The sequence below is a fragment of the Mesoplodon bidens genome (genome assembly GCF_964165515.1).
Source record: "Mesoplodon bidens genome assembly, chromosome: X".
In the NCBI taxonomy this organism is placed as follows: domain Eukaryota; kingdom Metazoa; phylum Chordata; class Mammalia; order Artiodactyla; family Ziphiidae; genus Mesoplodon; species Mesoplodon bidens.
The window spans coordinates 70,565,906-70,592,474 of NC_138163.1; the positions used below are offsets into that span (position 1 = coordinate 70,565,906).

At 34.1% G+C, this 26,569-nt stretch overlaps 1 protein-coding gene across 1 annotated transcript in view; it reads left to right on the top strand.

Annotated features, from left to right (window-relative positions):
- Nucleotides 1-26,569, top strand: part of HDX (highly divergent homeobox) — a gene marked incomplete at both ends in the record, with an annotated part of 150,512 nt that overhangs the window by 35,702 nt on the left and 88,241 nt on the right. Inside the window, one exon of the mRNA XM_081222065.1 lies at nt 14,502-14,555. Coding sequence (XP_081078191.1) covers nt 14,502-14,555 — 54 coding nt within the window. The remainder of the gene's footprint in view (nt 1-14,501; nt 14,556-26,569) is intronic.

Here is a 26,569-nt window from a genome sequence, read left to right on the forward strand (position 1 = left end):
ATATCTTGTGGTTTTAATTTGTATTTCCCTAATGACTAGTGAAGTTGAACATTTTTTTATGTACCTGGTGGCCTTTTATATATATTCTTTGGAGAAATGTCTACTCTGGTCCTTTGCCCACTTCTTAATTGGGTTACTCGGGTTTTGGCTATTAAGTTGTATGTGTTCTTTATACACTTGGGATATTAAGCTCTTCTCAGCTGTATGGTTTACAAACATTATTTTTTCCCACTCCATAGTTTGCCTTTTCACTTTGTGGATTATTCTTTTGCTGTGCAGCAGCTTTTTAGTTTGATGTAGTTGCACTTGTTTATTTTTTATCTTGTTGCTTGTGCTTTAGGTGTCATATATAAAGACTTGTTGCCAATATCCATGTCAGGAGAATCTTTCCTATTTTCTTGTAGGGGTCTTATGGCTTCTGGTTTTACATTTAAGACCATTTCCAGTTAATTCTTGTCATTGTGTTAGATAGGGGTCTATTTTCATTCTTTTGCATGTGAAATCCAATTTTCCCAGCACCATTTATTAGACTGTCTTTTCTCCATTGCGTACTCTTGGCTCTCTTGCCAAATATTTGTTGACCATAAATGCTTTGGCTTATTTCTGTTATCAAATGAAATATTCTGTATATGTCTGTTAAAACCATTTTGTCTACAGTATTGGTTAAATCCTCTGCTTCTTTATCGATATTCTTCCTGAATGACCTATTCCTTTTAGAAGGTGGGGTATTAAAGTCCCCATCTATTCTTGCATTGCTGTTTATCTCTTCTTTTACTTCTGTCCGTGTTTGCTTTATATATTTAAGTGATCCAAAGTTGGTGCATACATATTTATAATCATTATAGTTTCTTGATAGATTGAACCCTTTATCATTATATAATGACTTTCATTTTCCCTTTTACCAATTTCATTTTAAGGTCTACTTTTCCTATTATAAGTATAGCTACCCCTGCTTTCTTTTGTTTACCATTTGCTTGAAATGTCTTTTCCCATCCCTTCACTGTAAGTCTATGTGTGTATCTAAGGCTAAACTGAGGGTCTTGTAAGCTATCAGTGGATCTTGTTCTTTCGTCCTTTCAGCCATTCTGTTTCTTTTGATTGGAAATTTAATCCATTTACATTTAAATTCATTGTTGATAAGTAAGGACTTACTATTGCCAGTTGCTAATTATTTTCTGGCTGTTTTGTAGATCCATTGTTCCTTGTTTCTTATCCTGATGTATTTTGTTTTAATGTCAGTTTTGATGTCTTTTGGTATCAGTATGCCTTGACTTATTATGTTCTTTTTTGTGATTACTACATGATCTTTCCATTCTGGTTACTCTAAGACTTACATAAAACATCTTAAAATTATAACACCATATTTTTAATTGATAACAACCTAACTTCAATAGCATTCCTAAACTTTATACTTTTTATTGAAGTATAGATCACTTACAATATTACATTAGTTTCAGGTGTACATCATGATTCAATATTTCTATAGATTGTATGCCATTTAAAGTTATTAAAAAATAATGGCTACATTTCTTTGTGCTGTACAATATATCCTTGTTCCTTATCTGTTTTATACATAGTAGTTTGTATCTCTTAATCTCATACCCTTATTTTGCCTGTACCTCCTTTCCTCTCCCCACCAGTAACCACTAGCTTGCTTTTTTATCTATGAATCTGTTTCTGTTTTGTTATATATATATATATATATATATATATATATATATATATATATATATTCATTTGTTTTATTTTTTATATTCCACATATAAGTGATGATATAGATTATTTGTCATTCTCTTTCTGACATTTCATTAAACATAATACTCTCTAGGTCCATTCATGCAGTTACAAATGGCAGAATTTTATTCTTCTTTATGGCTGAGTAATATTCCATTTTAATATTCCATTCCATCCACATCTCCTTTTCCCATTCATCTGTTTATTGGCACTTAGGTTGTTTCCATAACTTGGCTAATGTAAATAATGCTGCTATGAACATCAGAGTGCATGTATCTTTTCAAATTAGTGTTTTCATTTTCTTTGGATATATACACAGGAGTGTTAGTTCTATTTTTACTTTTTTAGGAACCTCCATACTGCTTTCCATAATGGCTGCACTTTACACTTTTAATTCTCCTCCAACGGACATTTTAGGCTATAGACATTATACTTTACTTAGTTTTATATTACACAACCAGTGACAAATTATTATAGTTTTGGTTAATTTTTACTGTCTCTATTTTTTAAGTTTTAAACTACAGTTGTTTGTGAATTATGCACTACCATTACCATATTACAGTATTTAACTTTGACTATATCTTTACCACTTGCAGTGAGTTTTATGATACCTTCGTACTTTTTTATGATGTTAATTAGTCTTTTAACTTCCACTCAAAGAACTCCCCCTAGCATTTTTTTCTAAGGCAAGTCTAGTGAAATCCCTCACCTTTCATTTATTCAAGAAAATATTTTTTTCTTCATTTCTGAAGGATAGCATTGTCAGATATAGAATTCTTGGCTGACTGTTTATTTCTTTCAATATTTTGAATATATCATCTAATTCTTTTCTAGACTGAAGTTTCTGTTGAGAAATCTGCCTTTAGTCTTATAGAGGTTTCCTTGTGTATAATTTATCTCTTCTCTTTTGCTACTTTCAAAATCTTCTCCTTCTGGAATTCCCATAATATATTCTTTTTTCTTGTATCCTATACATTCTTTGGGTTTTCTTCATTCTTTTTAATTCTTTTTTTGTTTTTGCTTCTCTGACTGGATAATTTAAAATGTCTTCCTGGTCTTCTAGGTCACTGAATCTTTCTTTTGTGTGATCAAGTCTTCCTTTGAAGCTCTCTATTGAATTCTTCTGTCACTGTAATTTGAATCTCTAAGGTTTACTGTTTTTGTTGTTTTCTTATTGTTTCTTTGTAATTCATTTTGTTTATGTTCTGTTTTCCTAATTTCATTTGTACATATGTTTCTGTAGTTCACTAAACTTCTCTAAGACCATTATTCTGAATTCTTTGTATGAAAAGTCAAAGATTTCCATTTCTTTAGCACAGTTATTGGAGTTTTATTAGTTCCCTTTGAAGGTATCATGTTTACTTGGTATTTTATGACCCTTGATTCTTTGGTATCTGCACATTTGAGTAAGTTTTGTCTTTCAGACTTTACAGGTTCTCTCTGGCAGAGACAGTTCTTCACCAATCAGCTCAGGTTGGGTTTCTGGATGTGTCTGCTGGTTATGTCCTTGGACAGGTGGTGAGGCTTGCTATCAGGATCTATTTTTAAGTGAGGCCATTGACCAAGCTTTTTGTTTGTGTGGGATGCAGCTGGCCGAGAATGGTTGTACAGTTCTGCTGGCTTGGTTTCCTACCCAAGTGAGGCTGTAGGATATAACAGCTCTGCAGTTGTCTGTATTCTCTGGACAGGCTTACTAGATAGTCAGATCTAGGTACTGTACTCAGTAGTTGGTGAGGCTATGAATTTGATTATCTGCCCTGGCAGGGCATCAAGACAGCACCAAGGGCCTATACAGCTCATTCTTTGGGGAACAGAATCATGCCAGAGTGTGCACTGAATTCCCTGGTCAGATGAGGCCTGTGGTTTTGCTTTGCAGATGGGGAAGCCATGGGTTGTGCTTTCTTTGAGTGCCACTGTACACAGGGCTGTTGAATTAGCTGTGTAGCTTTCTGTGTACTCTTGTTAAGTTCCTTGATTGGGCAGACTGAGAGCTGTATTCACCCATGAAGAGGACTATGAGTTCGTTTCCCTACCTGTGGGTAGCTGGAAAAACAGCTCCAAAGCTGGTAAAGCTCTTTGATTTGGATCTTGACTCAAGGTAACCCACTCTGTCAAGTTCCCTGGCTGAATGGGGCCATTGGCGTTGCTCTGTGGATGATCAACTCTGCCTGCTGGACTCTCGACTCGAGCATTGTTGGGCTCTCCAGATGTCTTGGCCAGTCTTTTTTGTTGGGCAGGACAGAGAGGTACACTCAACAGTAAGCAGGCTTGCTAACTAGCTCCCCTGCCTGGGCCGAACAGGAGGGCCAGCCTCAAGAAGGCTCTCAGGTATCCTGGGTCAGGGTCTCTTGTCTTAAGGGGCCTGGAGCTATACTCAGCAAAGGGTGGAGCTAGAATTAGCTTCGCTGACTTGGCAGAACAGGTAAACTGACTCCAAGTTGGGCAAGGCTAGATATTTGTCATCTTGAATCAGCTGACACCCTCCCCAAGTCTTCTGGCTGAACGTTGTCCCTAGGTTTTCTCTGTGGATGATCAATTCTGACTGCCATACTCTGCTTGAGTGTCGTTGGGCTGTGTAGCCTTCAGGTCTTCTGACCAGCCTTTCTGATCAGATGGGGCTGGGAGCTATGCTCAACAGTGTATTGGGCTATGGCTCAGCTACCCTGCCTGAGTCGGGGAAGACCAGGCTCCAGGACTGGAATGCTCTTCCTTTTAGGAACAAAATCAGGCAGACCTGCACCCTGTTAATTTCCCTGGTCAGACTATGCCATCGACTTGGCTTTGCAGATGAGCAAAACCACTGTTTGGGACCACTACTTGGGTGCTCCAGGTAGGAACTTGGTCTACAAAGATGCAAGTTCTGTTTGTTGCTAGCCTCTCCCCTTTCCTCCATCACAATCAGATTCATAGTGGTCAAGCGCCACAAATTCCCCCATAATCCCTGTAGGATAGACCAGAGTGGGGAATCCCAAGAAGTGACCCACAATGCAGGGGGTGCTGGATGTCTACCCTGAGTGCTCACTTTCCACTTGAAGAACTGTAGACTCAGAGAAAACCTCTTGGTGTGGTGCTGTGTCAGCTTGGGGGAGGGGCAATGTGGTCATCATGTAGCCGCTCCTCTTACCATTCTAATGTGGTCTGTCTTGTTCTCTGTGGTGCATGGTGCTGCTCCATCCTCACTGCACTGCTCTAAGATTTTATCTGTGGTGTCTTGTCCAGTAATAGTTGTTATTTCTTCTTGTGAGAGGGAGCAAAGTCAGGAAAGACTCATGTCCCACCTTAGTGGCTTCACTCCTGATTATTTTTTATATGTTGAACCAACCATAAACTCTTGGGATAAGCCCCAGTGGGTCATTGTGAATAATCTTTTTAAATGTTTTTTTCTATGCCCATTGAGGTTATCATGTGATTTTTGTCCATTATTCTAGGAATATGATATATTATGCTAATTGATTTTTAGATGTTCAGTCAACCTTGCATTCCTGGGATAAATTTCACTTAAACATGGTGTAAATACGTTTTACATGTTGCTGGATTTTGTTTGCTACTATTTTGTTGAAGATTTCTGGGGGTATATTCATAAGAGATATTAGCTTATAGCTTTCTTTATTATAATACTTTGGTTTGATATCAGGGCAATACTGGCCTCACAGAGTGAGTTGTGAAATGTTCTCTCCTGATTTTTGGATTAGTTTGTAAAGAATTGTTATTAATTCTTTAAATGTTCGGTAGAATTCACCAATGAAGCCATCTTAGCTGGGACATTTTTGTTGGAGATTTTGGTATTACAAATTTTTTGCTTGTTTAAGATCATTCAGATTTTATATTTATTCTTGGATCACTTTGGGGATTTTAGGCCTTTCTAGATATCTATTTTGGATAAGTTATCTAGTTTGTTGACATAAGGTTTTTCATAGCATTCCCTTTTCATGTTTTAAATGTTTGTAAGTTTGGTAGAGAGTGCCTTCTTTCATTCCTAATTTTAGTAATTTGTGTTCCTCTTTTCTCTTTCCTTTTCCTTTGGTTAGTGTATTAATTTCATGGGGTTTCTGTAGCAGATAACCATAAATTGAGTGGCTCACATCAGTAGAAACTTATTCTCTCACCGTTCTGGAGTCAAGAAATCTGCAATCAAGGTGTCCTTTAGGGTCGTACTCCCTCTGATGGCTCAAGGGGGGAATACTTCCTTGCCTCTTTCAATTTCTTGTGGCTTCGGGTATTCTTTCACTTGTAACTACATAATTCCAATCTATGCCTCCATCTTCACATGACCTCTTCTCATCTCTTCTCTTCTTTCTCTTGTAAGGTTACTAGTCCTTGGATTTAGAGTCCACCTGAATAATCTGGGGTGATCACATCTCAAGATCCTTAACTTAATTACATCTTCAAAGGCCCTCATTCCAAATAAAGTCACATTCACAGATTCCAGTGGTTAAGACATGGACATATCTTTTTGACAGTCACCAGTCAACATACTACAGTCAATCTGCCTGAAGTTTTTTAAATGTATTGCTCTTTAAAAAAAAATTGTTTTCATTGATTTTTCTATTGTTTTTCTTCCAGTCTCTTTTGTATTTTTTCTCTCCTAAAACTTTCATTTCCTCCCTACTCCATTCTTTCCTTTAATTTGATCTTCCTTTGCCTTTTTAAAATCAGATTGCTTCTGTATTGTTGTAGATTGTAAGGGTTCTTTATATATTCTGTATATTAACTCCTTATTGGATATATGATTTACAAATATTTTCTGCCATTTCATTGGTTACATTTTTGTTCTACTGATAGTATTCTTTTGATTCACAAAAGTGTTTAATTTTGATCTAGTTCAATTTATCTAGTTTTTATTTTGTTCTTATGCTTTTGGTGTCATATCTAAGAAATCATTTGCCAAATCCAATGTCAGGAAGCTGTTCTATTTTCTTCTAAAATGTTTATAGTTTTAGCTTTTATGTTTAAGCCTTTGTCCCATTTGAGCTAATTCTGTATATGGTGTAAGGTAAGGTTCCTTAGATCTATAGTGAGTCTGTTGTAGACAGCCTATGGTTGGACCCTGTTTTTCTAATCCATTCTTCTAATCTGTCTTTTAATTGGGAAAGTCAATCCAATTACCTTTAAAGTAATTACTGATAGTGAAGGACTTACTATTGCCATTATGTTACTTAACTTCTGAATGCCTTAAATAATTTGTCCCTCGTTTCCTCCATTACTACCTTCCTTCTTGTTTAACTGTCTTTTTTATAGTAACTCTTTTTGGTTCCTTTCTCATTTCCTTTTGTATATATTCTATACATATTTTCTTTGTGTTTACCATAGGGGTTACATATAATGTCTTAAAGTTATAACCATCTATTTTAAATTGATAGTAACAGCTTCAATTGCATACAAAAACTCTAATCCTTTACAGTTCTGTCCTACCATTTTACTGATATCACAGCTTACATTTTTATATATTGTGTACCCATTAACAGATTTATAATTATTTTATGCCTTCATCTTTAAATTCCTGTAGAAAAATGAAAAGTGAAGTTACAAACCAAACGTTACATTAATACTTGTTTTTATATTTGTCCATGTATTTACCTTTACTGGAGAAATTTATAATTTCATATGGCTTCAATTTAATGTCTAGTGTCCTTTCATTTCAACTTGAAGGACTCCCTTTAGCATTTCTTGCAGAGCAGATTTAGTGATAATAAACTAACTCAACTTATATTTATCTAGAAATGTCTTAATTTCTCCTTCATTTTTGAAGGACAGTTTCTTAGATATATAATTCTCAGCTGATAATTTTTTTTTCTTTTACCACTTTAAATATAACATCCAACTTCTTTTTTTCTGCAAACTTTCTGCTATGAAATCCTCATATAATCTTATTGAGAATGCCCTGTATATGATGAGTCACTTGTGCTGATTCCAGTATTCTTTCATTGTCTTTGTCTTTTGACAGTTTGATTATAATGTGTCTCTGTGTGGAATTCTTTGTATTTATCCTACTTGGAGTTTTTTAAACTGCTTGGACTTGTATATCAATGACTTTTCTCAAATTTGGGAAGTTTTCAAGTATTTATTCAAATCATCTTTCTGTCTCTTTGCCTTTCTCTCTTCCTTCTGGGACTTCTATAATGCATACATTGGTCTGCTTTTGATGTTCCATTAGTCTCTTAGGCCTTGTTCACATTTTTATTGATAAGAATTATTTTTTCCTTTTTTGCTCCTCAAACTTCATAATATGAAATGACCTCTTTTCAAGTTCACTGATCCTTTCTTCCACCTCTTTTGTCTTCTGTTGAACTCCTTCAGTGAATTTTTCCATTCAGTTATAGTATTTTTAGCTCTAAAATTTCTGTTGGTTCCTTTTATAATCTCTATTTCTGCTGATATTCTCATTTTATACATATATTGTCACCCTTATTTCTTTTATTTCTTTATGTTTTTCTTTAGTTCTTTGAGCAGATTTAATATAATTGTTTAAAGTATTTGTGTAGTAAATCCAATGTTCATGTTTCTTCAGGGACATTTTCTGGACATTTATTTTGTTCTTTTGAATGGCTGATGTTTTCCTATTTCTCTGTATATTTTGTGATTTTTTTTTAATTGGGCATTTAAATAAACCACCACCTCTACCAGCCTTTGCAGTCTGGGTCTGCACAGTTGAAGACCTTCACTGATTAGACTGGTGTAAAGGCTTAAGGTCTTTGTAGGCCTTTCCTGGGCATGTGTCTCCCCTGGTCTTGTGTGCATGCTTTGTACTGATTCCCCTCTGTATGCAGCTACTTTTTTTTTTTTTTTTTTTTGCGGTACGCTTGTGGCCTCTCCCGTTGCGGAGCACAGGCTCCGGACACGCAGGCTTAGCGGCCATGGCTCATGGGCCCAGCTGCTCCACGGCATGTGGGATCTTCCTGGACCGGGGCACGAACCCGCGTCCCCTGCATCGGCAGGCAGACTCTCAACCACTGCGCCACCAGGGAAGCCCCTGCAGCTACTTTTAAATATCTTTATTTCCTGAAGATTCTCATTCTTGCTTATCCTAGACCCTTAGATTGTCTAGTATATTCATCAATCCGTAATCTTTCTCCAGGTGTTTGTGGGCCTATAGTCTTCTTGCCATTTTCTTGAGTCTTGTCTGATGCTTCCTGCTACTTCTCCTAGCCTGAGATCTGAGTTGTGCCACTTTTGGCTATGTGAGCTCCCAGTTAGGAGTTAAAGAGATGAATCCAAAGCAGCCCAAAGCCAGGTTAGAATGTTGTAAATTCTGTCTACTTTGTTCTTTTTGGTTCACATAAGGGGACTGGTGACAAGGCCAACACTTTCTCTGATCCATGTCATGCTACACAAGGAAGAGAGTGTGACACTTTTTAAAATGCTGTGAAATTTCCTACATGTTTAGTATGGCTTTTTCTTGGTTGTTTATTTGCTTGGTTGCTGTAAAATCTTTGACTAATTTCTACCATGATGTTATTCTTGTCAATCTGTAGTTTTTAATTTGATGTTTCCAGCGAAGAAGGATGAGACTCTAGGTCTGCTTAGTCTTTCATCTTGCTGCTGTCTCTGCTGTTCATTTTTTAAATTACAGAGTAAGTGTATCAGTACATACAGTGTTAGTGCAACCAGCAACCAGGGTGTTTGATTTCTTTTAAATGCCTATGTTTGGGTTCAACAAGGATCCATGTGCAAAAACAAAGACATGAAACCATGATTCATGTTAAGAATGCTAGTCCAGCCCAGCAAGGGTTGTAGCTTGGTAAGAGTTATCAATCTTTTGCTGTTTTGTAAGGAACTGATCTCTGAGTTTACATGTAATAAAACATTTAATTTCAGTTGTAAAAATATATGTAGAATTTAAGCTAACATTTGACACTTTATTTTCTAAAGTTAGTAAAGAATTTTTATATTTTCTCAATTCTTTTTTACATGAGTAACATTGAGATACTATTTTAAAATATTTTTGAGAGTATAATTTCAGGGGATCCAGATTTGTAATTGTAAACTCCCCAGGTCCTTGGCATCAGAACTTAATCATTCCACATAATAATTTATATTATTTTACTTATATCCTTCCATTATTTTTAACAGCCAGTACCTCTAGAATCAGTATGGTGAAATCAGGCTTGTTATGCCATGTATGTGTACTTTTTATAATTCCATTGAAATGTCTCAGAATTCCAGTTTCCCTGATCTTAATCTCTTACGGTTTGTGAATTTTTAACTAGTAAAATTATATAAAAAAAACAAATAGCATCTTGGTTGTCAATTGCGAGAATTTGTCAGGCTAGTAAAATTTTCTAAACACTAATTTCATATGGCTTAATATAAGAACAATCCATATGCTTAAAAAATGGTGTTAGTTCCTTAGCCAAAAGTAGTAATATTAAAATTTCATTTGTAAGCTTATTTAGTTTCTGAAAGCTTTTCTAGACTTGATAGAGAGAAGAGGGGGAAATATTTTTAAATAAACCAGTACTTCTTTTCTTCTTTGCTCCAGAACACATTGTTCTCAACCAGAAACAAATTACTCCCTTCCTCCCAACTGCCTACCTTATATAATGGTCTCTTGTATATTTCCACTCTTGACCGTTGTTGAATTATGGCAGGTGAAGGTAGTTTATAATAAAGGCACAAGTTAATCCAATCATTCAAAGAGCATATATTTATTGATTGCCTACCACACACCCAGTAGTGTCCTCTATGCTCTATAATTCATAATTGAAAGACATCTAGGAAGCCCTGCTGATTAAAGCAGAATGCTTGATAGGTTTGTTAGGTTTTAATGCTCAACTGATACCAAAACAACTGATGGAAAGCTAAAACATTAATTTATGAATCACTTACTGATGAACTTTGCTGAGAGACATGGTTATTGTCTGAGTGTTTCAGATAATCAACTTATCTTTAAGCATATGCTAATTAATAATATACTTAATTTTCCTGGCTTATATAAAATATAGTATATTTCAGATAGGAGCTTTGTTAGACCCATGAACTGCTCTGAAGTTTTAAAAATATAATACCTATGTTATGTGTAGAATTGTCTTCCTAACAAAGATTTTTGAAATCAAACAAATGCTTTTTTTATGTATATAAAAATAATTAGAATAAATTGTTTTAAACATGATACTTTGCCCTTAAGAATCTCATAGTCTAGAAGAAATATTACAACAGAGTCATATGTAGGGTCTAAATCGTATAAAATGAAATATAGTAAAAATTCTTTTTAAAATTCCTTAAATCTTCCACAAAAGTAACTATATGCATGCTTTCCTGTGAATGTATAACCGTGTATAATAATGTGTATATAAAATGTATAATTAATATTCTGATATATGGTATCTATTTTAAGTATAATTTTCCACGAGAAAGGTAAGTGTTATAGCTGAATTCACAAATCTTAACTATCCATATGATGTGACTCCAGTTTACATCCAAATTAGTGTGTTACATACTTTAGTGTATCCATTCTTATCCAAGAGAAGCAGATTTCCAACATTAGGCACTTCCTTGCATTCACATTCAAAGTTGTGACTCTGCAACTCTGCATTAGTTTGAGTAGGACAGCCATTTGTGGAGGCAGTTTTATGATGGCCATAAAAAGACTATTCCAGTAATCCCCAGACTGTCTAGTTATCTTCTGTCTCATGCACAAGACCTTTCTTTATAAATATGTTTTATATTTCTCTTCTCAATTCCTACCTCCTCTAACCTAGTTCCAAGCCTAGATGACCTCTTGCCTAAATTATTGTGAAAGTTTCCATACTTATTCAATTCACTATTCACATTTAGTCACATTAATCATCCTAATGTATAAAAGTACAATTCTGACCATATAACTCATCTGCTTAAAAACTTTCAATGACTCCCCATTTTCTGCAGAATTACATATAAATCTACCTTGGCATTCATGGCCTCCACAAAGACCCTAACTCCCTTTCTAGTTCTAGCTGAATTCACCATTCCCAAACACACCCTATCCTTTTATTCCACAATATTCATGCCATTCTTTACCCCTGGAACGCTCTTTTATTTCTATCAAGATTCTGCTCATCTTTTAAGGTTCAGCTGAGATATAAATCCTCAAGTTGATGTAATTTTGCTGTGTCTTTAACTCTTATTGCACTTCATTTATTGTACCTCCCTTGTGGCACTTATCATATTTATCTTTGTATTACAGTCATTCATGTACCTGTCTTATCTTTCCCTCTAGATCATAGCTCTTGCCCTCCAGGAAATTATGTTTTACACAGCTTTTTATTTCCTATAGCACCTAAAACAGCACCTAGTACAGAGATGGCTGATAAATATTTGAAAAGAATTCAAATTAGTTACCTTGGAAAGTTATCTATACTTATTTCAATAATGTTCAATTTGTCAAAAAGTTTTTGAAAGTCTTTTACAATTGCTTTAAGGACCTGTGTGATTCTTTTAAATGCTTTCAGTGGTGACAAATCTTCATCATTTCAGGGAATATTTGATTTTGGAAAATAGAATTCATTCTGAGACACATTTAGTGAATAATATGGCTGTTCAATCTGAGCTGTTATATTTTCAGTTAAAACAAAGAGAATATGAATGAGACAGAATATCTGGGTGAGTCATGAACTAACAACTCCAAAAGAAAAGTTCCCAAAGTGCTTTCAACAATAGCAACATCATTGTAATGACTTTATAACTTCCAAAGATTTTTATTTTGAAACACAAAGTACTCATTTGGATATGTAAATTCTAATATAGTTGTTAAATTAGTCTGTATTGTAGATTCATTTTGCAATTTTCCAAACCAGGGTGTTGAAAAGTGTGTTTGGAACTTAAATATCACTTAAATGAGAAGTATATTTTCCGACTCATTTGAAATACTCTATTTTATAGCCTCTGGTGAGGGAGAAACCTTGTCATCACTCTTGCACTGAAGAAAACGTTCCAAATTTGAGGGAAACATTTATACAGTACTATGATTCAAAAAAGCCTACAAATTTAGCTACTATGCTTGGCCATTCTTAAGTTTTAGCAGAAACATAAGGAACTGAAGAATAGATTTAAAGTAAATAATAGAGGGTAGTTGAATATAGCATTTGAGTATCATGTAACTGGTGCCACAGAATTATAAAACAAAAATATGAAACTTTATATCTTCCTAAATCACATGGAATTTATAATACTTGTATGTTAAGGTGTTTATAGGAATTTTCCATTTTCTTGGTTACATACAACTGACTTAATCAAGAAACCACATTTTATATTCTTAAAATGTATAAGGTCCATGTTTAAAGAAATTCAATTACCATGTTTATTATATGTATCATTTTTATGGTTTCATATTAACTTTTTATTAGTTACTAGTTTATGGGGTGGTTGCAATGCATTTGGTTTAACATGTTTTCTCTAGCAACTTTACATAAACAGTTTTAAAATATCCTCACTAATAGATGGAAGTATGTGCACAAATTTTCCAAAATAGTTGGATATCTCTATTCTTTCAAGAGTATATTATGTGATTATTTTAGCAGATTTACCTCCTTCATTGAGACTAGCAGTCAATTTACTTTGCAAACATTGTATCATATATCAAGTATTAGTGGGAGGACAAGAAAGTATATTTTGTAAAGAATTTTTCTGTATAAATTTTCTTTTCACTCTTGTTCACCATTTTAAAAAATTAATTATTCAAACCTTCTCTGATTTTTTAAAATGGTGAACAAGAGTGAAAAGAAAATTTCTACAGAAAAATAAATGACATTTAACTAGACCCTCAAGGAGTCTAGTTAAATGTCATTTTATCGTAATGGGATTTTAACTTTAGTAAAAATTTTCCTTACAACTATTATTGGGAGTTTATATCATTTTTAGCCTGTCCCTACCATATTGATGCATTTTGAACTCAAAGTAAAATGGCAGGCTTGGTGGCCAGGGACAGTATTCTTTTACCTGAAATTTTAATAATTGAGGATATTACTCTACTATTTACTTTGACTGTTTGATCATCACTTCTTATCAGTAATCATAATACAAATTAATTGGCCATCACTGAATATAATTTATCAAAACCAATAAATGTTTGATTGAATACCACATTCCCACCACCACTACCACTTAGCAAGGCTGATTTGACTTGTGGGTCTCTCAGGAAGCAAATGTTTGGAAGGGAAGGAGAGGGCAAGGTGAGAGTTTGGAGTACCTCCTAATTATTGTGTGTCCCAGGAAAAGGTATGGTTAAGTCCAGACTAACCTGAGCCATAGCTCACAGAACACCTTGGCCACTTTAAACACTCCCCAGAATCCTATGAGAGTAGTGTCTATCTCCTTGAGCAGCAATGCTGATGTAATAAAGTGTTACTAGCTATTCACCTTAGTAGTTTCTATGTAGAAAGGGACTTGCAGTTATGTAAGATGAATAAACCTAGAGAGCTAATATACAGTATGATGACTATAGTTAATTATTTAATTATTGTAACATTTATTCCACAGAACACTGCATTTTTATTATAATAATTTTATTGTCTATAGATTTCCAAACCTTCCAATCCTGGTACTTCCAGGCCCGAAAAATGTCTTCAAAATTTTCTTGAATTTTCAGAGGAAATGCACTACTTCTTGAATTTTACCACAAAGGAAAGCCTTTTAAATCCCTTGCTTCCAATAAGGTAACAGCATTGTCCACATGGGAGATATGCTCTGAATGCAGACCTATCTTGACATTTTGTATGAATTCTTTGGTGTTGATCAGCATTCCAATAGTGTTAATGCATACCTTACTGAGATTCCATTTGTTGTTTCCACAGATTTCAGGAAACCTTACTGTGCCTTGGATTACAGGGTGTTCTAGAAAGAGAGCAGTAAGTAATCTTTCATTTAAAGTAGCAAATGGGTTTCCCCCTCTCTCGTTAGTAAGAATGCCATTGAGAAAGTTGTTATCATATTTGTAAAGTTGGCAAAACTGAACTTCAATAAGTTAATTAATCTCAAAGGACATATTTTGAGATTATAATATTTATATACACTAAAAAGGTAACCTTAAATAAAATGCAATAATCAGCATATTGTATAATCTTTGAGCAGATTTTTGTAGTTTAAAAAAAAAATTTAAAGGTATTTCATAAAATATCATAATTTTTCTACATGTAATAAGCCCAGTTAATTTTTTCATAGAATTGAATCATGATTGATATAAACATCTCAATCAAAGTTAAATAATTTGCATTACTATTTATTATTTGTGTATTTCAGTATTTAGAAGTGATGAGTAACTAATATTTTAACAATACTATTTTCTGGCTTTCTGCTACAACTGTTATGATTCTTAAAATATTAATATAACAGAATTTCATTAAAATTGTGTTTTCTCAAAGAAGCTCATTCAGTTGGTCTGTATAGGACCCATAAATCTGAATTTTGATATACAGGAGGTTTTGATGTAACTTTTCCTTAGAAGGGAAACTATTAAAGGATTTCAAAAGTAAAAAATAAAAGACATGAGTAGACTTTTAGAAAGATAGCTCAAGTTATTGTATGGTAGATAGCTTTGGAACAATGGAACAGAATTCAGAGTGCAGAAATAAGTTGTTATATTTATAGTCAATTGATGTTATACAAAGATGTTATGACAATCCATTGCAGAGGAGAAAGATAGTCTTTTCAACAAAGTATAGTGCATAAAATTTAAAAATGGATAAATTGGATCTCAACAAAATTCAAAACTTTAGCACTTCAAACGACACCATGAAGAAAATGAAAAGACAAGCAACAGCCTAGAAGGAAATACTTACAAATCACTTATCCATTAAAAGACTTGTATCCAGAATATACAAAAAACTCTCACAAAGACAATCTGATCATAAAATGGACAAAAGATATGAACAGATATTTCAACAAAGCAGATACATGAATTTTTTTAATAAATACATGAGCAGATGCTCAAAATCATATGTCATTCAGGAAATGCCTATGAAAATCAAAATAAGGTCTTTCACACTCTCTACAATAACAAATATTGGCAAAGTTATGAAGATAAAGGAACAATCATACATTGATGGTGGTAATGTAAATGGCACAGCCACTTTGGAAAACAGTTTGGTAATTTCTGAAAACGTCAAGCATAAACTACCATACAACCCAGCAATTCCACTCATCAGTATCTGCCAAAGAGAAACAAAAACACTTTTACATGTAGGATTGCATGCATATGTTCAGCAGTTGATATAAGAGCCTTAATTAATAGCCAAAATTGGAAACAACCTAAAAGCCCATTAACTTGTAAATGGATAGACAAAGTACAGTATATCCATACAATATAATACAACTCAGTAATAAAAAGGAATTAACTAGTGACACATGATGCATCATAGATGAACCTTAAAAAGATTATGCACTGTGACAGAAGCTAGACACAAGAGACCACATATTATATGATTCTATTTATATGAAATGTCCAAAGACAAACACAAATTCATAGAGACAGGAAATAGAACAGTATTTGCCTGAGGTTGGGGATAGGAATATGCAACATCTGGAAATAGACATGAGAGATATATTACAGAGATTACAATGTTCTAAAACTGATATATGATGATGTTTTCACCACTAAGTTAAGTTACTAAAAATCATTGAACTGTATACTTTAACTCAAAATATTCAAAATTTTATTTAAACATGTAATTAATATAAAAATGGACACTTTTACATATTTTACTGTACAAAATCTTTGAAATCGTGTATTTTCCATTTGTAGTACATGTCAGTTTGAATGTTAAATTTTCATCATACAAACTTGATCTATATGCAAATTTCATAAGATTTACAGTTGAAAATCGATTTCTATTATGTAAACATAATACTGTAGTAAAGTTGTTTTTGTGAAGAGATACCATTAAGAGAATGAAAGACAAACCACAGATAGGGAGAAAATAATTACAAATGGTACAGCTGATAAGGGACTTGTGTCCAGGATAAAGAATTCTCAAAATTCAATAATAAGGGGACATGACATTTTTTTTCTTAGATTATATATATATATATATATATATATATATATACATATGTGTGTGTGTGTGTGTGTGTGTGTGTGTGTTAGCATATGGTATTTGTCTTTCTCTTTCTCATTACTTCACTCTGTATGACAGACTCTAGGTCCATCCACCTCACTACAAATAACTCAATTTCATTTCTTTATATGGCTGAGAAATATTCCATTGTATATATGTACCACATCTTCTTTATCCATTCACCCAATGATGGACACTTAGATTGCTTCCATGTCCTGGCTATTGTAAATAGAGCTGCAATGAACATTTTGGTACATGTCTCTTTTTGAATTATGGTTTTCTCAGGGTAAATGCCCAGTAGTGGGATTGCTGGGTCATATGGTAGTTCTATTTTTAGTTTTTTAAGGAACCTCCATACTGTTCTCCATAGTGGCTGTACCAATTCATATTCCCACCAGCAGTGCAAGAGTGATCCCTTTTCTCCACACTCTCTCCAGAATTTATTGTTTCTAGATTTTGTGATGATGGCCATTCTGACCGGTGTGAGATGATATCTCATTGTAGTTTTGATTTGCATTTCTCTATTGATTAATGACATTGAGCATTCTTTCATGTGTTCATTGGCAATCTGTATATCTTCTTTGGAGAAATGTCTATTTAGGTCTTCTGCCCATTTTTTTATTGGGTTGATGTTTTTTTTGTTATTGAGCTGCATGAGCTGCTTGTAAATTTTGGAGATTAATCCTTTGTCAGTTGCTTCATTGGCAAATATTTTCTCCCATTCTGATGGTTGTCTTTTGGTCTTGTTTATTGTTTGTTTTGCTGTGCAAAAGCTTTTAAGTTTCATTAGGTCCCATTTGTTTATTTTTCCTTTTATTTCCATTTCTCTAGGATGTGGGTCAAAAAAGATCTTGCTGTGATTTATGTCATAGAGTGTTCTGCCTATGTTTTCCTCTAAGAGTTTGACAGTTTCTGGCCTTACATTTAGGTCTTTAATCCATTTTGAGCTTATCTTTGTGTATGGTGTTAGGGAGTATTCTAATCTGATACTTTTACATGTACCTGTCCAGTTTTCCCTGCAGCACTTATTGAAGAGGCTGTCCTTTCTCCACTGTACATTCCTGCCTCCTTTACCAAAGATAAGGTTACCATATGTGGGTGGGTTTATCTCTGGGCTTTGTATCCTGTTCCATTGATCTATATTTCTGTTTTTGTGCCAGTCACATACTGTCTTGATTACTGTAGCCTTGTAGTATAGTCTGAAGTCAGGGAATATGATTCCTCCAGCTCCATTTTTCATTCTCAAGATTGCTTTGGCTATTCGGGGTCTTTTGTGTTTCCAAACAAATTGTGAATTTTTTCGTTCTACTTCTGTGAAAGATGCCAGTGAACCTAGGGGTAAGACGGGAATAAAGACACAGACCTACTTGAGAATGGACTTGAGGATATGGGGAGGGGGAAGGTTAAGCTGTGACAAAGTGAGAGAGTGGCATGGACATATATACATTTCCAAACATAAAATAGATAGCTAGTGGGAAGCAGCCACATAGCACAGGGAGAGCAGCTCAGTGCTTTGTGACCACCTAAAGCAGTGAGATAGGGAGGGTGGGAGGGAAGGAGACACAAGAGGGAAGAGATATGGGAACATATGTATACGTATAACTGATTCACTTTGTTATAAAGCAGAAACTAATATACCATTGTAAAGCAATTATACTCCATTAAAGATGTAAAAATAATAATAATAATAATAATAATAATAATAATAATAATAATAATGGAACAGAACCCAATAAAAATATGCAAAATATTTGAAAGACACTTCACCAAATAATATAGGAGATAGATAGCCAATAAGAGCATATAAAGGTGCTCAACAACATTAGTCATAATGTAAATGTAAATTTAAACCACAACAGGACCTCCCAGTATAATAGCTAAAATTTTTTAATCATACCAAGTTTTGGTAAGGATGTGAAGGAGTCGAAAATATAATACTGTAAAACTGACAATAAGAAATATTGGCAAAGATATGGAGATACAGGAACAATCAAACGTTGATGGTGGGAATGTGAAATGGTACAACCACTCTGGAAAGCAGTCTGGCAGTTTCTTAAAAAGCTAAACATACACCTACCCTATGATCCAGCTATTCTGATAAGTATTCACCCAAGAGGAGTGAAAGCACATATCCATACAAATATTTATACATGAATGTTTATAGTAGCTTTATTTATAATAGCCTAAAATTAGAAACAAACTAAATGTTCATTAACAGGTGAATGGATAAACAAATTGTTTTTGTTCATATAGGGTAATACTACTCAACAATAAAAAAAAATGAACTATTGATGCACACATCAACATGAATGAATCTCAAAATAATCAGCCTGAGTGAAAGAAACCAGATGAAAAAAAAGAGTACATACTGTATGCTTCCATCTATATAAAATTATTGAAAATGCAAACAGGAAGCAGATCAGTGGTTGCATGGTAAGGTAAGAGGGCAAAAGGTACGGCAAATTGATTGAAAGGGGGCATTAGCACACTTTTAAGGATGATGGGTATGTTCGTCAAAGATTGTTTCTTGAGCATATACACATATCAAACATCAAATTTTACAATTTAAATATGTGTAATTTATTTTTTGTTAATTATACCTCAATAAAGCTTTAAAAAAACAGTTGTTATTAGAAAACCTAGGTGTTTGAATCTTCTTTTTCAACTATAAATCTTATGAAATTTACATATAGATCAAGTTTTTATGATGAAAATTTAACATTCAAACTGACATGTACTATAAATGTAAAATACACATGATTTCAAAGATTTTATACAGTAAAAATGATATGTAAAAATCTCAATTTTTGTACTAATTACATGTTTAAATAAAGTTTTGAATATATTGAGTTAAAGTATATTATTAAAATGAATTTTACCATCAGTTTTTCATTTTTTTAATGTTGCTACTTGAAAATGTAAGCCTACGTATGTGTCTCATATGGTATTTCTATTGTACTACACAGGTCCACAATGTGCCAGACATTGTGCTTGATCTTAGGGATACAATGGTGAGAAAAAGCAGATGTTTTCCCTGCTATCATGGACCTAATGACCCAGATTTAATAAGAAGAGAGGTATTCATGAAATAATTACATAATCAGATATAAAATGTCATTGTGACAAACGCCCATGTTGGTCACTTTCTAACTTCTTCTGGAAGCACACTTTATACACACAATGGAATATAACCATTGCCTCTGAAAACTCTCTCACCCACTTCCAAGGAATATTTTACCAGTGTCAATGTCCCTCAGTCAAACCCACTAAGAATAAACCAGTAGTTAAATAAGTTGTGTTTATTACTTGTTGCAACAAAGGAGAACACATACCATGGAGAACCATGACACATCACAGTAAGAAGATGTTAGAAATAACTAACTGGAGGATTTGGGCTTTTGTTGGGTGATTTAAGGGAGGGTAAAAGAAGTGAGGATTTGCCCTAGATTGGATGCCGTGAGAAAGTGGGAGCAATTCTGTGATAGGGTATTTTGGGTGTGGCATTGCAAACTTGGTTTTGTCTGTTGAGACAAAATTATGAAGAAACATTGTTTTGTTTCATCTTATCATAGTCTCTGAGTAATCTTGTTTTAGATTGTAGTGTGTGAAATTAAACAATGTGTTCAACAAGAGAACAAAATAGCCTGACTGTGAGTGTCAGGCCAGCATGTAATAATATTGTTGTCTAGCTCTGAACATCAGTTTAATTTTGGATGACAGTGGCTGCTTTTTTTTTCTATCTCACTAGTATTTATCTTGACATCATTATGCACATTGTGTTTAACATTCTATTCATATTACAGTTTCTGTCCATGCACACCATACTGAAAAGTCATCTTTGTGAAACTGATTGTTAAATGGATGGTTAGTATCAGTAAGTGTCCAAGCAGGAAAACAGAAAACTCACCAGAAGAATTTAATATGATAAATTGTTTAGACAGATTTTAGAGGATTTTAAAAAGCAAAAAGGAAACTGTGAAGCAACAAGAGTGTTAAATTCAGGAAGGTAACTATCACTCCTTGGGCTAGGAAAACAAAGAGAAGGTTGTATTTTCAGAAACTACAAAATTAGAGGAGAGGTTTGCTGAGATGGGACTCATATCTTAGTTTGGTACACTGCCAGCTAATGCTGGTACCTCTGGGGGCACAATGAGGTTGATTCTGGTAGTGTAGAAAAGCAGGAACCAACTGCGACTTTTACCAGCAACCAATGTCAGGATGAAGGGTTGTCCCTTGGGTGATACTGATAGGAATAGGAAGCAAAACAGGAAGGACCATCTTCTCTTCTTCAGCCTTCCAGTCTCCTTCTACTGCTCTCTATTGTCAGAATCTCATTCAGAGACATTTGGTAAGCAGAAATATACTTTGCAGGGTCCCATCAAAAACATGGTATAGAAGAGTACATTTGGAACTGAGAAAATGTAGTGTAATTATCAATACAGAATAAATTAGGACTTTTCATTTGCTTTAGTTTTATGTATAACCAGACTGTATGCTTCCACTTGTGGAATCAAAGTAAGTCTATATAAATTAGGGAATTACTATAGAATTTTTAAAATCTAGTTAGTGTCTTTTTGACTTTTGAAAACTACAAATGGTTCTGATTGTTCTTATTATAACAAACTATTTATGTATGTTAATACTACTCATATTAGGTTGTGGCTCTTCAATAGTAAAAATAATACTAGCATATGTATAGTATTTTATAGTTCAAAGGCATTTTACTTAGATTATCTCATTCTAATCCTTGCAAAAATGTAGAGAGGTAGATAGGGTAGGCGTTTCTATTTAAACTTTATAGAGGAAAAAGCTAAATTCAAGATGGTTAAGTTACTTGAAAAGACTCTATATCTAGTAAATGACTGATTGAATTTGGATTAGAACTCAAGTCTTTTATGAACTGTAGTTCCACTATCTTTAGTATTTTGCCTCATAGTAGCATCAGGAAAGGGGAAAAGCTGCTGTTTGTTTTCAGCAGAAGTCCTCAGCTTTTTGTTTTTCATTTTGTTTTGTTTTTGAGTAAGAATGCCTTTTTATTTTTAGATTTCTTTGGAGTCTCAACATGCCTGCAACAGGGTCTGACTAAAAGGAAAGTGGAAGGATGAATGTAGTTAATTATGTGTTTTAGTCAGTTTTGGAAAGATATGGAAGTATAACCTTTTAAGTAAGTAATTGCAAGTGGATTCTAATGGCAACTCTATTCTCTTCAGCCCCTGGAATGAAGGACAAGCCTGGAGAAAAGTCAGTAACATGAAGATCCGTCCAGTCAGTATGTGTTTCCCAACCTTGCCTGGTCATAAGAATCATTGGAGTTTGTACATTGGGGGTAATGGTGACCTGTTAAAAATAAATGTCTGGATACTACCCAAGATATACTGAATCAGAAGCTCTAGAGGAAAACCTGGAAATAGTATTCTTAATAAATGGCCCAGTGATTCTTATGATGAGCCAAGGTTGTGAAACACTGTCCTGGTTCTAGTGGTTGGTGGTACACTGATCAGACTCCATTGTCTAACAATAACTGAGACATATTGTGAAAATTAATTCCACCAAACTTTTTAAATGACTTTTTTTTCCCAAAAGGCTACAGTTAAATGAAGCTACATGATTTATTTTATTTTTATTTTTTTGGGGGGTGCTTGGTATACTTTCTTTTTTATTATTAGTTTCTGCTTTATAACAAAGTGAATCAGTCATACATATACATCTGTTCCCACATCCCTTCTCTCATGCATCTCCCTCCTTCCCACCCTCCCCATCCCACCCCTCCAGGCGGTCACAAAGCACTGAGGTGATCTCCCTGTGCTCTGCGGCTGATTTATTTACAATTTCAATTAAATCCTCTCTAATTTTCTGTCACTTCTATCTATACACTGATATTTTCTTAAAATATATTCTCATATTGTAACTTTCAGCAGAAAGGAGAACTTAAAAAAATACAGATTGGTACTTAGTGATCAACTCACTTAGGTTAATTGCAATATATGTTACATTCTGCTAATAACGTAATTTCAGGATTTCTAAGAAATCCAGTGAAAGCATGAGAGCACCATGTTTTAAACATGTAATACAATTTAAAACCACCAAAAATGCAATGTGTTCCCCTTAGAGAAAAAAAGCAATAAGAGTCACATAAAATAATATTAAACTAAACCTTTGAAACTCAGTTTTACTCTCTTTAAAAAAATAATGGGAATGGTGTCATCAAGATACTCTTTCCCCACATGACATCCCAATTCAACAGCAATACACAGTTCAGTTCCTTTTGTGAGAAATCAAGACACAAGTTAGAGGCTCCTGCACTCAGGGCAAGTATTAAGCCACGTTAAACTGGTAAGAAAATTGGAGATAACTTCTCATCATAATCCCCACCCCTGGCACAGAACCATACAATTGGGAGGAAACCCTCAGCTCACAACTTCTTCCTGAGTAGGGAAAGACATGCACCAAACATCCAATATACTAACTTTTCCAGGTGCTATCTGAAGAACTGGCTTCTATCTCACTTGTCTCAGAGTCCTGATGAGACACAGCATATACTAAACCTCTGGGAGCTACAGAAAAAAAGGAGAACCACACCCAAACTCATTTATAGGGGCTAGCATTACCATGATACCAAAGCCAGAAACACTGTAAGAGGGACTTCTCTGGTGGTACAGTGGTTAGGAATCCGCCTGCCAATGCAGGGGACACGGGTTCAAGCCCTGGTCTGGGAAGATCCCACATGCTGTGGAGCAACTAAACCCATGCACCACAACTACTGAGCTTGCACTCTAGAGCCTGCAAGCCACAACTATTGAGCCCGCATGCCACAACTACTGAAGCCTGTGTGCCTAGAGCCCATGCTCTGGAACAAGAGAAACCATCACAATTAGAAGCTCGTGCACAGAAACGAAGAGTAGCCCCCACTCGCTGCAACTAGAGAAAGTCCACACGCAGCAAGGAAGACCCAATGTGGCCAAAAATAAATAAATTAATTTATTAATTAAATTTTAAAAACTTAAAAAAAACACTATAAGAAAACTACAAACCAATATTCCTGATGAATGTTGATGCAAAAATCCTTGAACATATACTAGAAAACTGAATTCAACAGCATGTTAAAAAGATCATACATCATGACGAAGTTGAACGTATCCCAGGGATGCAAGGGATTTCAACATGTGAAAATCAATTACTGTAATGCAATATATTAAAATAACATAGGATACTCACATGATCATCTCAGTAGATGCAGAAAAAGCATTTGATAAAATTCAACATCATTTCATGATTAAAAAAACCCTCAGCAAACTAGGAATAGAAGGATAAGACCTCAATGATAAAGCTCATATATGAAGCTCATATATGAAGAGACAAAAAGTAACACCATACTCAATGGGGAAAAATGGAAAGCTTTCCTCTAAGATCAAGAACACGGCAAGGATGCTCACTCTCACCACTTCTATTCAACATAGTACTGGAAGTCCTAGCCAGAGCAATTAGGCAAGATGAAATAAAAGGCATCCAAATTGGAAAGGAAAAAGTAAAATGATCTCCCTTTGCAGATGACATGATCTTATACACAGAAAACCATAAATAACTCTACAAAAGACCCCGTTAAGACTAATGACTGAATTCAGTAAGGTTGCAGGATACAAAAATCTGTTGTGGTTCTATACATTAACAATGAACTATCTGAAAAAGAAATTGGGGAAATAATCCCATTTGCAATAGCATCAAAAAGAATAAAATACTTAGGAATAAACTTAACTAAGGAGGTAAAAGATGTACAGGCATGCCTCAGAAATATTTTGGGTTCGGTTCCAGATTACCACAATAAAGCAAATATTGCAATAAAGTGAGTCACACATTTTTTTTTGGTTTCCCAGTGCATATAAAAGTTATGTTTATACTATGCTGTAGTCTATTAAGTGTGCACTAGCATTATGTCTAAAAAAAACAATGGACATAACTTAATTAAAAACACTTTATTGCTAAAAATAGCTAACCATCATCTGAGCCTTCAGTGAGTTGTAATCTTTTTGCAATAGTAACATCAAGGATTACTGATCACACTATATGAAATATAATAATAAGGAAGGAGTTTAAAATATTACGAGAATTACCAAAATGTGACACAGACTTGAAATGGGCAAATGCTGTTGGTAAAATGGCACTAATACACTTGCTTGATACAGGGTTTCTTCAAACTGTCTATTTTTAAAACAAGCAAACAAACAAAGAAACAAGTATCCACAAAGTGCAATAAAGTGAAGTGCAGTGAAATGAGATATGCCTGTACCCTGAAAACTACAAAACATTAATGAAGAAATTAAAGACACAAACAAATGAAAAAACATCCTATGTTCATGGATTGGAAGACTTAATGTTAAAATGTCCATACTACCCAAAATAATCTACAGATTCAGTGCAATCCCTGTCAAAATGTCAATGGCAATTTTTACAGAAGTAGGAAAAAATATTCTAAAATTCATGTGGAACCACAAAGGACTCAGCCAAAACAGTGTTAAAAAGGACAAACTTGAAGGCCTTACACTTCCACTTTTCAAAATATATTACAAAGCTACATTTAGATCTCATCTTAAGTGTCCTTACAACAAGATAATAAAAATAATTGTAAAAAATAATGATAGAAACACTGTTGAGAAATGACCCTTTACATGCCTCTAAAATTTTTAATTTGAGTGTTTTTTTCTTACTTAGTTTCAAATGAAATAAATTTGTAAATCAATAGTTTAATTTGATAAATAGGAAGGAAACCTTCTGAGTTAAAACTATAAATACAAACACTAAACTAAACTTGTAAAATGCTCATGAATGCATGATAGTAGTAAGAGAGTATTATTTAGTGGCCATATTTTTAGCCTACTTTGTTATTAATTTTGTTGTAATTGTCTCATATCTTGAACATGTAAAAATGAAGCTCTGTGACTTTTTAATAGCACCTATGTCTAGAGATATAACTGTATATAGATATTTTATACAGATATGTATTTATGTATGTAGTATATATGTCTCACTATTCAGGGCACAGCTCAAATGTCACCTCTTTTGGGAGATGTTTTCCTTTATCACTCTATCTAAAAACTCCTCTCTAGCCCAAGTTGCTCTTTATCCTACTACTCTATTTAATTTTCTTCTTGCACAAAACATTAACCCAAAGTAGCACATTTATCTATTTGCTTGTGTGTGTGTTTTTTTTTCCACCACCAGATTTTAAACTCCATGAGAATATGAATCTTGTTTATCTTGGCCACAGTCTGTAGCTTAGTAATTATTTTTGTATGAGTTATATTTGTTGCAATAAGCCATCTGTCATATGCTGGACCTACACTGCTGACCAGATAGAATCAGAAATTTTTTAAAAGTTAGTCACCTAGTCAGGGATCATTTAAATATTAAATTTACAAAGGTCACTTGAACATGGGATTCATGGATTCATGTATGCATGTGGTCTGTGGTTAATACTGTAGGCTTTTTAGATTTAAAACCATGTCCCACAACTTACTATTTGTGTAACCTTAAGCAAATTATTTAACCAATCTAGACATCAATTCCCAAATCTGTAAAAATCTAGATAATAATATGTACCACTCACTGTTATTTTGAGGTTTAAATGAAATAAATTTGAAAGTGCTCAAAAATGGTGTATGTTGTAGTTGAATGTATTTTTTAGGTTAACTAACTGTGGCTCTGGGGTTAGAGTCCAGTTTATTAAAACGGATTATACTTTATGTTTCAAACTAAGTTGGCACCAAGAGAAGAAAAAATATATTTTCCATATAGATTAATAGCATTCTCTAATA